This window comes from Ciconia boyciana, chromosome 6 (assembly GCF_034638445.1).
Source record: "Ciconia boyciana chromosome 6, ASM3463844v1, whole genome shotgun sequence".
Taxonomy (NCBI): Eukaryota; Metazoa; Chordata; class Aves; order Ciconiiformes; family Ciconiidae; genus Ciconia; species Ciconia boyciana.
The window spans coordinates 1,359,817-1,372,034 of record NC_132939.1 but is presented as its reverse complement, the minus strand read 5'-3'; the positions used below and the strand labels follow the sequence as shown (position 1 = coordinate 1,372,034).

Sequence of the window (12,218 nt, the reverse complement as noted above, 5' to 3'; positions counted from 1 at the left end):
AAGCAAACAGCAACAGCACGTGGAAAAACTGCACTGCCTTTCACCCCACCTACTGCAGGAGCACTTTACCTCCCTGTTACTGTCCCATTGCACTGGGCAAATGCACCCAGGGACACTCCCTCCTCTGAGCAGCTTTCAGTCTGTCCTGGCAAAGGGCAGGACCAGGGGAAAGCAATGCCCAAGGCTGAAATGTGTTGGCCATGGTTGTGCAGCTGGTTGGAGGCAGACACAGCTGTGTGTCCATCTGCCTTGTCCGGTGCTCTGGAGGTCTTGGGCAAGCAGAGCAGGTCCTTTGGGGGAGTGGTATGTACAGGACACACTGGGCCTGGGAAATCCCTGTTAGGTTGGTACCACTGCAGTCAACACCAGTTCCCTCAGTCACCCTGTCATTTCCCAAACGGGAATCCGTAGGGCAGTCCGAGGGAAGTGGTTCCTCCTCTCTACGGCAAGGAGTCTTGATCTTTGCTGGATCTCGGACTTCACTCTCCTGTGAGATGATAGCTTTGGAGGAAACGGCTGTTCAGTCAATCAGATGTGAAGTTGCTTTATCCAGAATTGCAGCCTCACTGCTTTACTGATGGCAACGCAGGCCTGCTTCAGGACACAGGCTGACATCTCATCTGAGTCAGATGTGCCTAAAACCAAACACCTGGCCTTCCCGCCGAGCTATCAAACCTCAGAAATAATCTCAATGAATGCCAGAGCTTTCCATTTTTAGCTTTTGCTAAAAGACCTGCATCTGAGGGACATGATGGTGAGTGGCACTGTTCAGATGCTGCCCAGATCCCCTTGGGTTTAGGCATGTGCATGGTCCTCTCGACCCAACTGTGTGGCTGAGCAAGCTAGATTTCTAGCCACCACTCCTGCAAGGGTTGTATCTTGCAGACAATACCAGTGTGTGTTAAATCCATGCACAAACCCCCTTCTAGAGGGCTGTGGGGTAGGAACAGTACCTTAGCGCTCCCATTGATAACTGTGTGACTGCCATGTGGCCTGAAACAATTAACAACCTCATGGTTCGGGCAGGCAATAACTAATAGTAAATAATGACCCTTTTGTTGGTCATCGTGCCAAGCCATCAATAGTAAATGCACATTTACAATGCAGCTTTAGGGAAAGCAAGACTGTCTCGAGTCAATGTTTCTGTCTTTCTGCTCTTGGGGCCATTTGTGAGTTGGCACAACTCTTGTCTGTGATGGGTATCTCACAGCAGTGACCCCGAGGCCCTGCTTCATGCTGTGCTCACCCAGGGTGTGAGCGAGGGTGCAGGAGAGCCGGCAGCAAGGAATTACAGTCTGGGGGCTGGAGGCCCTGTTAAGAGAAAAGGGAGGTCTGTGGAGACCCCCCAGGACTTGGTTTGTGACCATTAAACATAATTTACTCCTTCGCCATCAGTGTATTCTGCCTAGCCAGGGCCAGTGTCCTCTGCCAAACTTCTGCCAGTGGCTCCTGGGTGCAGCTGGTGCTGATGGAGTCTCCTCTCCCCGCCGCTCCCCAGGCAGACGATACCTGTCCAGGGCCATGCCGGGCAGGCGGGAATGGCTCTTCTCTTTGTGTTAGCGCCCCGTGTCCTGTTACAGTGCCGAAGCCTTTCTTGGGTTACGGGGGGTGTGCAGTGTCAAGTGATCGCACCTCGCAGGCTGCCGCTGTTCAGCACCACATTTCTCCAGCCTAACTCATGCTACAGGCAACTTCTCTTGCTCCAAAATCCCTTTTCCAGCCCTGTACCCTGATAAGTTTTGGTCTTTCCCAGAAATGAGTGTATCAAGGATGGGGTGGGCAGGTTGGAGCCGGCTGGCTGGGTCTCACGGGTTTGGATGTGAGACGAGCGCTGCCCTCCTGCCAGGCTGGTGTCTTGCACCTCTGCAGTGCCCCTCCACGTCCCACCCCTCTGCTCTGCGGCCCTGCTGGGGGGCCAGCCTGGTTTCGGATCTGCCGGGCACTTCTGTGCCCCAGCACTTGAAGTGAGAGGCAAAGACACCCAAGGAGTTGGTCAGGGGTTCTGGCAAGCGGCTGAGCACTGCAGGGACAGGCACTGTAGCCAAACAGAAATGGACTGCTCTGAATGCTGCTGCAGAGCCATTTCCTTCCTACAGCCCCATGAGAAATCCACTGTAATCATTAAACTGCCCTCAACTCTGCAGCTTCTCCTGGTTACACTGCCTAATCCGTCACGAGAGACAGCGCTGTCTGATCAACCATGAAAGCAGCTTAGATGAATGCCTGCAGAAGTCCACCTGGGTGTCACCACAGAAAGGGGTGGCAGAAGCCTGCTGTGGGAAGCACTATGCAGAAACACTTCCTTCCAGCCCTTCCCTTGGCTTCTGCCAGAGCCACACTGGTTTCCTCCCTGCAGGCTTTCATCTAGGTTCAGAACAGATGCCAGTAAGCGGAGAAGCAGCTTAATTTATTTATGGTATGCATTAACATTTATTCAGCTGGTTGCTGTGCATTGAGTAAGCTGGCAACTTGATAGGTGCCAGCCATTCCCCCTGCTGCCAGCGGAGCTGGGGCTTGCTCTGTGCAGGCAGCCGCAGACTTTTCCAGAATGTGGAGCTGAGCAAATGTGATGCCATTTTGCTAAGGGGGGAGGAAAGGATGAGTATCCTGCTCCCATGACAGTCAGGAAAGTCCACTGAGGGCAGCTGAGCACCTAGAAAGTGTATCCCACTCTGATCAGCTCTGGTAGGGATAGAGCTGGGGGAAGATATCTCAGGGCTTTAAGCCAATTTCTTTGCAGAATTCCCTGGTGACTTTGGTTATCTCTCCACATCCCTCTGTGCTCACCACAGTGAAGAAGACACGGTGGCGTGCCGCGTGCTTGATGATCACAGCAATTACAGCAGGCCAAGGGTGACATCAGAGCACCTACCTTCCCCACCCATCACCAGCCGCGAGGCTGTGTCCTGTGTGGACCTATGTGGCCCTGTGAGTTTCACACTATGTTCTTGAACTGCTCAGAGCAGATCCCCCACCTCTGTTATCTAGTTGGCTTTTTGCGCACAGCCTGGAGCTGCTGCTCTGCTTCAGCCTCACCACGATGCTTTTTAAATATCACTCTCCAGGGTCTCACTTGAGGTGGCTTTAACACTGCCAGTAAGTCCCTGTTGATACCGGGGACACCTTGGCCCTCAGATAGCAGTTGTGTCCCTGCCGTTGGCACTCCTGTCATGTTAGGCCAGTAATGAAGGCTCAGGTTGGGTTAGCAATTAGAACCCAAGTACCTGAGCTAATGGTTCAGTACAGGCCCTCCTTCCTCCCATACCTGCTTTGCAGTGAGCGGCACTCTATTGTAGAAAAAACATCTTAAGCAAGCTAAAACCAAGGCCTCATTCACCTAGGAACAATATTAGGCATCTGTGTATATTACCCAGTGAGCTTTAAATGCAGCAGATGCCTGCGTGCTGTGAATCTGGGAGTCGTCGCAGTCATTTCTTTGGAGGCCTGGCAGTGTACACAAGCTGAGGGTCCAGCCTGATTACACTGGAGAAAAATGGAAATATGAAAAGTCTTGTAAGCTCCGAATGTCCCTTAGCAGCATCGTAATTGCATAATCAAGGCCAGCTCAGCTTGATGTGATTTGTTTTATTATGAAACATAATTCTCCCTGGAATTTTAGTTCTTGCCTGCCCTGCACCCCCAAATGTGCCAGCTCACAACAGAAAATAACATTGGGGGGGGGAGGATCCCAGTGCGAAGGGGACCCAGACATTTAAATATTGGTTTAACACATGCTGAGTGTCCTTTGATAAAGGCATGCTGAATTAGTGTGGCGGGTTTCAAGTTCTGCCAAGCAAAAACCCTGTGGATGTACTTGTGCAGTGCTGGGCTGAGCCAGCCAACAGCCACTGATTTATGCAGGAAATTACTGCAGACCTCATACTGCGCTTCAGAGGTGGCAGGGAAATAACGGGCAGCTGATTTACTCCTCTTGAGGATTTGGCCCATGGACTTATGGTCATCATTTAAGGTTTTCTGGAATTTGATCAGAGAGGTCCCATCCCTGGTGAAATTTGCTTTTGGGGTGTGTCCATGCAAAAAAATTTAAAAGATGTAACTCGGTGTTGAAAACTACTTACTTGAGAAACTGTGTTTGTTTTAAAGGCAGTTTGTCAGCCTTTCCCTTTGCTAGCTTTTGCGGTGGAGGCATTGGGGGGTGGTCCCTGCTCGCCGTGCTGAGGCATGAAGTCAACCTTGTGCTTACAATTAGACCCACCCTGAAACCCTGACAATTCAGGGCCCTGGGCTGCCTCTGCCCATGGGTGCTAACATGTGCCCGTACCGTGTTTCCAATGCAGTTGTGAGCTCTCGGTTTCATTTTTACACAGCTCTGTATGGCTCTCTATTTACCTTGCAACTATAATCTTTCTGCCCCGATCAGATCTGCAGGAGCTTCCAGTGCACAGCAAAAGAAATGATGCTGTTAGAGGTAGGAGGAGCTCATCTGAACTAGCAGTCCTGTGTGCAAAGTGGAGGAGCACCCAAACATTTCCGCACCTCATCCTCATGCTTCTTTCTAGGCTTATCATGTGTCCTTTCATCTCCAGACAAGTGACTGACACAGTTCAAACCCCCTCTTGGCACCTGCCCATCATGCAGCATCCAGGCCACAAATAGCCCCGGCCAATAATACCAAATTTCTGTTCTACCTTTATTCCTATGTTCCACTTCTTTGCAGCTAATCAAAGTTAACAATCTGTTTAACACTTCATCCGCTAAGTACAGCCTCTGCCTTCCCACCAGCAATCACTTCTCCCAGGCAAGATAGGTCCCTTGTGGGACACTGCTCCAGGCCACTCCACACTGATAAACTTCCAGCCAAAACCATTCAGCAGCCAAAGTCACTTCCCAGGGACAAATAAACCACCCTCACCTTGTAGCTGCAAAGGGGGATTTCTGATCAAATATAAGCTCTCCAACAAGGGGCACACGGCCTGTTTGTACCCAATGAAAGCATCAACCAGGCAAATCGACAGCTCTCAGGTAGGAGAGTTTGCAGGCTCGGACTCCCCGAAAGTTGCTAGTGTTCCCCCAGACAACCCCCCATCTTCTTATCCAGGGAGTGACTGAGGGAGGTGACTTCTCACTCGACTCTCTGCTTGTTCTGCCTACCCCACAGGCCAAGTCTTCACATGGGATACATTAAGAGAGCTGCTAAGATCAGGAATAACTGTTATTGATACGTAAATGTTGTCTACGGCTCTTCACCCAGTGACTCACTGGCTGTTCTGGAGCTGGCATGGTTTATAAACAAGCTGCATATCAGGCTCTGCACAAGCACCCATCCTACCAATTCCCTCTACTTTCAAAGAGCCAAAGGGCACTGGAGTTTTCATGGTTCACTGAGTAGTTAAAAGAGGATAATCATTAACCTGCTGAGGATAGTCTTTCTTTTGTGAGGCCCTTTATCAGGTTATCTTGCTAACATAACTGGAGAGGATCTGGGTGATGGGTGGGGGTGAAGGGAAGCAATGTTCTGTGTAGCTTGTCCTCACAAAATCACAGCTGTTCCCAGCATGGGAGGCAGTGGCACAGAGGTAAGATGCATTTTTGCTGCCGTGTCAGGTCAGCCTGTTGCGTATGGAGGTCTGGATTCACGTGGCTTTGGTTGAGTCCCAGCCTAAAACTCCCCAACAGCCGCGTCCAGATCTCCAGAGGTGCTTTTGCTATAGGAAACCTTGGATGTGTTTGTAGGCATGACTTACCGTACAGGTCCTTTGCGCTCAGCTTGGAGGCTCCGTCTGCTTTGCCCATGCTGCCACTGTAAAAGAAAGAAGGTACAAATAAACCGTCAGCTCCCTGATCTTTTTAACATCTGCTTTCACACCACAGCTCACACGATAATCAGCACAGCAGCTCTGCAGCTGTCCCAAGGGGGACCAGCCCTGCCGTCCTCATCACGTCCGTCAGACATGGAACGACTCCGAATTACCAGGCAAAGCATTTGCTTGTCTGACTGTGCCGGCGGCTCCCTCTGCAACCCTAGCTGTTATCCACACCACAGGCACATGTCACTAAACCCAGCAGCTGGAAACAGGAGACAAAGGAGCCCGTCTAGGCCTGTCCCCGCTAGAGTTACCTTCACACACAGTGTCCCCTTGGAAGGACATCGCTTCTGGAGGGGCTGGACAGCGGCTCCCAGTGTGCGATAAGTGGGTTTGTCACTGGGAGCAGTGCAGGTAAATGGAGACCCCTCCGTGTGATACCTGAGTCCACCTGAACCTGAGGCAGTGTAAGTGCCAAGATTAAGATCCCTTATTAATGGACCCTTTTGAGAGGTATTCCTTGAAGGCAGGTGCTCAGATACAGAACATGTCCCATGTAAAAATGTGGAAGGACGTAACTGTGTGTAAACACTTGAGTTTTGGGGTGTCAGGTCTCTACGCGTGGGTTACATCCCCTGTAGAGCCACTCCCCCATGCCTGGGTTGTGTGTAGGAGTGTGCAGCCAGGAGGTAACAGTGTTTTCTCCAGCTCAGGCCTGGCAGGAGAGGATCAAAGCAGGATCTCAGGGTTTCAGGCACTGTGGTCGGGCTGTCCTGCACGGTGCAGTGAGCGGCCGGAGGCTACTTTCTGCTCCGTCACCATGTCACCCTGAGGGCAGACAGTGGTTCACAGTGCTCATACACCCTGCTCTCCAGAGACCAGGAGCATGCAGGAAGGAGGGAGAGAGCTGGTGGCTCTGGCTCCATTGGGAAGCTGCCATGGGCTGCCATAGCCCCCAAGCCACAGCTGGGTGGAGAGGCTCCTGGTGTCCCTCTCCTCTCTCCGCACCTAATGTGGCTTTATCAAGCCACAGCACACAGGGCACGTGAGGTGTGAGGCAGTGATGCTGGCTGTGGCTACAGCTTGTGAGGTGCCCAGGAAGGGTGAAACAAACACCAGGGGCTTGGGGGGGCAAGTGGGACTGCTAGGAGCATCCCCCTAGGTGGTAGGAAAGAGCGGTGGTGCCAGCCACGAGATGGAGGAAGCCCAACACGGAGATCCTTACTTTGGTGAGCCAGGGTTGTTGCTGAGCGGTCCCTTGAGACTCATGTCGCTTCACAGGACAGGCAACTGCAGCAGAAGCAGAAGAGACAGGGTTAGTGATTGGAAAACACGCTATCAGATGATTTATCCGTGTGCGTGCTGCCCTTCCCACCTCTGATTTGGGGTCTCCAAGCAGCAGCGTGGGCAGATGAGAGCAGTCAGGTGAGCACGATGGGGTTTTCTTGCTGCAGTCTGCCCGGTGGCTCAGATACCTCTCACAGCTCTGACCTGGGCTGAAGATGACACATCCCAGGATGCCCTTCCGAAACCTATTTCCACCTTTCCCCTCTTGCCTATCCCTTCCAGGCACACCCTGACTTTGTGGTACTTCAGCACGTCTTTTTCTAGCAAAGCAGCCCTGCCTACAGTTTAGCTGGGACTGATGTGGCCTTTGCCTTTATGGTCTGTCAGAGGCTGTTAACAAACATATGGATTCCTGTGGCCCTGTGCTCATGACTGTAAGTGTCCTGAGTCATTTTTCATGCCTATAGTGCCATTATCTTTTGTTATGTGGCAATTTTAAGCTCTATACCAGGTGCCCGCATAGAGAAAAGTGAGATAATTGTGAAGGCTGTTCCACTGGCAGCATAAGGATGGAGAAAAATTTACTGTGATGGCTGAGTGCTTGGTGAGAGGCAGACAGGCTCAGTTCACAGATTTTTTTTCCTCCTCTTTCAGATGAAAATTATAAATAATGTGAGAGAAGATGTGAGAGAGATGCAGGCACTGCTCTGAGAGCAGAATTGCAAGGGGAAGGAAAAAAAGAAGGGAAAACAAGGTATAATAAAACCTCAGGGGACGCTTTGTAGTGGCATCCAAGATATTCATCTCTGCTCTAGTGTATGAGTTGAAGGAAAGCCAAGACAATGTGTTCAAGTTTTTTATTCACTTTTGAAAAGCTCAGGGGGCACCTGCCCGTGGGCTGGACACTCAGAGCCTCTTTGTTGCTTTGCCTGGGTCGGACCCTGCTCACCTTATTATAAGGTATGAAGGTATGTTAGAATTCAAAGGTATGGCTTTAAAATACTCGTCGTTGGCCTGAAGGAAGAAATTAGTCAGTGTCTTCAGTGGGATTTCCTGCAAGGGGACCTTTGAATGTACTTGGTGTGTGCCGTGGAGCTGCTGCGACAGCCATCCCTGGCAGGCAGCAGAGCTGCCTCACCAAGGTTTTTCTTAACTGAGCTTAGGCTAAATTGTGTGTAATCCCTGGGGAATACTTTGGAGTCATCCCTGGCACCTGGGATTTCCCCTCTGGAGGCTGACTATCTCTGCTGCAGGGCTTGTTGTATCATCAGCAGAGCTGCCCTAGATTCCTTACATATCCGTTTTTATTTCTTGTGTTGGAAGCACTCATTTGTGCTGTTTTGCTCTGTGTGTTTCACCCTGAGGTGAGGGCAGATACCGAGTTTTCTCACTGATCTTAACAAAACTGCAGGCCTGCCAGAGGGATATATTTTGTGGAGATCCAGCTCTCCAGGCAAAGCACACTGCTTATGTGCGTGCTGCACAGCGGCACACTGCTAACGCCATTGCACAGCCACACACACACACACGTGTGTACACAGACCGTGTGGAGGACCCCAGCATGTTCTGGGCTCAGCCCTACGGCTTTCAGCCTGCTTTGTGTCACAGTAACACTCCTAAGCACTGAGACACTGTTAGAAATTACTTTGAAGTGCATTTTGTAGCTAGTATATTAAATTCTCCCTTTTTCATCTCTCTTGTGGTTGATACTAAAGTCCATGCACACACACACAAGTGCAGATACAAATTCATACACATGTTAGAATAGAAACTTGGTGTTCTGCCAGCCCCTCTGAGTGTAATAAAACCTGTCCCTGTGCCCAAGCTTGGGTACCTGTGGATTTTTCCTCTGTTAGTAGCTGTCTGCTGGTTTCCTTTTACAGTCCTCAAACTGTTCCTATCTCCCAGATCTCTGTGTGCATTAGCATAAGATACCTAGAAAAGGGAACGTGCTCTAATAAACCCAAGTCTGGTCTGTTTACTTTACACCATCTGATCACTTTAGTCCCATGGCTGATGATCGTAGCTCGGAATGTTTCTGCATATTAATGTAATATTTCTGGCTCCCTTTCACTTACTGCCCCAGGGCTGTGTCCTTAATGGGCTGAAATCCAGGTTACTCCAGTGGGTAAGTGGCACCGAGTTTGGCCCATGGAGTTCAGAGCTTGTTCCCAGGCCTCAGCTGTGAAACAGCAGGAGGAACCAGGGATGCAGCCAAGGTCACCCTAGTTTCTGTTTCTCCTTCACAAGCTCTATCCAAAAGACAAACTCTGGTGGATCTACTCTTGCTTTTAGAAGAACCCATCTGGTCAAACCCTACGTGGCTGCCAGAGGAGCAGACCCCATGGCAATGGCAGAGGTTGCTGCTCAGCTTCGTGGGTGAAGCGGGACCAGCCATAAAATGAGCCAATTCTTTATCTCATGGTAGTTAATAAGAAAGTACTGATGGGCTAAGCTGGTCTCCCTAGAGCAAGGCAGGATAAGCTACTATGTACCTTGACTAGTGGGAACACCCCTGGACCCCGCAGGTGTCAGAATGACTTGCCAACGCGCTGCTTGAAATGTGCAGTGGGAACACCCACCACCCACGAAACAGCAGAAAGGTTTTGTGCCACTTGCAGTCCCATTTATACCCTGACGCTCCAAAAGTCTTCCACCTGGCCAAGCAGAAGCCATAACATATTAGCACCACTGACATTTCTGCAAGTGGCTGATTATAAATTGCTCCTTCTGACAAATCCAATCGAGAGATCCCTGGTCCGTCTCTTGGCATTTGTAATGCAGTAAACCCCAGTGTCCCCCCTCCCTTCACCCAGCACCGTTGGAAGGTTGTCCTCCCTTCCAGGGTGCCTGTGTCTGAAAGAGGACACGAAACTGGAAGCAATGCGTGTGCCTGCCAAATCAGCAGGTCCTTATCCTGCTGGGCTCCTTTCTTTTTATTTATTAATGCTATTTTCATTATTTAACCTTTGCCTAGCTCTTACCGCTGCATTAAGGGCCATGTCTTTGTTCAAACTTGTGTTAATCAAAATGAGGGTGTGGTGTGATGCTGGCCAAGTTAAACCAGGACAGAGCCTCGCGCCAGAGCTTTTAATTCAGTTTAAATTGCCTGATATTAATTGAATCCTAGCTGGCAGACTGGGGGGGAAGGCATGTTTCTGAGGGGTTGGAGACTTTATAATGATTTTGCTAAATTGAGAGACAACTGGACTTGAATAAGATGAAGAAAGGGCTGAGAGTACTTCACCTCTAAATGTGGACAGAGCCAAAGATAAGATGCAAGAGATGAGATGAGGCTGTGGCCAAATGGCTGGCTTGCCCCAGTTTCCCCCTCCCCATGGGGGCATCCCTAAGAGCTCCGACAGTCTGCAACCTCTGACATACGCGTTGTCTTCTCCCCACTGTTGTTTCAGCTGTGGCTCATGCTTCCATGATTAGAGGGTTCCTGATCTCCCTCTTATGTCCCTGCAGGGTGCAGCTGCTTTCTCCTTCTTCCCTAGCGTGGTGAGCATGCATAGGAAGGGAAGCAAGAGGCAAATTTAGCTGTGCGATGTGTGGCTGTGCAGGGGTTGCCTTTGACTCAGCCTCATCAAATCCAGTTTTGAGACCATCACCCACTCTTTTGATGGTGCAGGGCAGCGTTTCTCCATGGGTCACTGAGCAAGCCAGCTACGCCTTGCACATGAGCATGGTGTTTAATGGGATAGGGGCTCCAGCAGCTAAACCAGGCTCAGATTCTGGCCACGGGGACAGATGGCAGCACTACACTTCTGGTGGGGAGACTTAGAGGGGAAGCTTAACTGCCTGGCTAAAGCCTGGCGCCGTGACCTGTCCCAGGCCAGGAGATCTCATGTGCTGAAACAGAGGGCCTTAGGGAGGCCAGCAGAAGTCAGTGCTGAAGGACATCAGGGTGGGTGAAGTCGTATTGTACTTTAAAGCAAAGGAAATCTCACTCCCTGATTTTCCGGACAGTCTTATCCTTGGAGGTCAAATATCCTCCCGAAGACACCCAGAGTCGTGATAGGAGCCTGGCATTGTTGTCTGTGCTACGTTTCTGTACTTTTATAGCAAATGGAAGCGGGCCATACATTGTTTTGATTTTCTTTGAGTCTCTTTGAAGAGGGAGCTACAACATTGCAAGGGTGGAGAAGCTCAATGGGAGGGGAAAGAATAATAGCTCTCTTCTCTGTGGGCCTATCACTACTATTGTCGTCCATTATTTTTATTAGGAATACTTCTCCCTTGTCTGCTGTGGTCATACATTTTTGTTCCTACAGCAAATAGAAAGGGATTGTGAAAACTTCTGGACTTTAGGTGAAGATTGGACAACTTGTAAATGTGAAATACTAGTGTCTTTTTTAGGGCTATTACTAATAACTGTTAATAACAATAGCAGCATCCAGTGTTTGTGAGTGTTTTTCATCATGGGTCTAAGAGTACCTTTAAGAGTGCGGTCAGGTAGAGTGAGCTGGAGAAGGTTTGTTGATTAGAATAATTCTAACGGCCAGAGGCCATTAGAATATATGATTGTAGCAGCGGAGAAATGCTGGGCAAAACACAACAGCTTTTGCTGGAACAACAGTAGAAAAATACGGCAAAAAACCCAAAACCTTAAAAATTGACAAGCTACCTAGGAGTAACAGTAAGTTTTTTCCTATCATGCTCTAACTCACTGCTAACAGACCTTGTCTTTGTTTCCATCAGTCACCCCAGTGAAATCTGCCTGGTGTGGCAGGACTTCCAAAATGCCCACAAGCTAGTATGGAAACATGTTTTCCTGCCTGGAGCCATGGTACTGATACTGATGGTTTTACTGATGTTTCACAAGAAGGGGTCAAAAAAGGTTTGATATCTGTAGCCTAAAGTGTTTCTTGACCAGGTTGGACCGCCTGGAATGATGCCAACATGGAAAGTGGTCCCTTATGCCCCGTCAAGTCAACCCAAAGGTGGTGGTGGGGAGTGGCTTCATTCTGCAGCACGTGTGAAGTGCTCGAGGATGTGGTGAGGGAAGTCTCTGCACCAAGTAGGTTATGGGGCTTGGGCACTGGTGAAATATATGTGATGGAAACGCTGCCCAGGGGTCCTGCCTGGGGCGGGAGGGGGCAGATATAATGAGGATGCTGCTCTGTGCATGTAGCCTGTGCCAACTGGATGGGTCAGGCAGAA

The 12,218-nt window shown here is 50.0% G+C and overlaps 1 protein-coding gene across 1 annotated transcript in view; it reads right to left on the bottom strand.

Moving 5' to 3' along the window:
- The window catches only part of EPS8L2 (EPS8 signaling adaptor L2), a 44,652-nt gene extending 37,618 nt beyond the window's left edge, over positions 1–7,034 (bottom strand). Inside the window, exons 1-2 of the mRNA XM_072863971.1 lie at positions 6,991–7,034; positions 5,706–5,761 (exon numbers count right to left, since the gene is read on the bottom strand). Of these exons, the coding sequence (XP_072720072.1) occupies positions 5,706–5,761; positions 6,991–7,034 (100 nt within the window). The remainder of the gene's footprint in view (positions 1–5,705; positions 5,762–6,990) is intronic.
- Between the last annotated feature and the right edge of the window lie 5,184 nt (positions 7,035–12,218).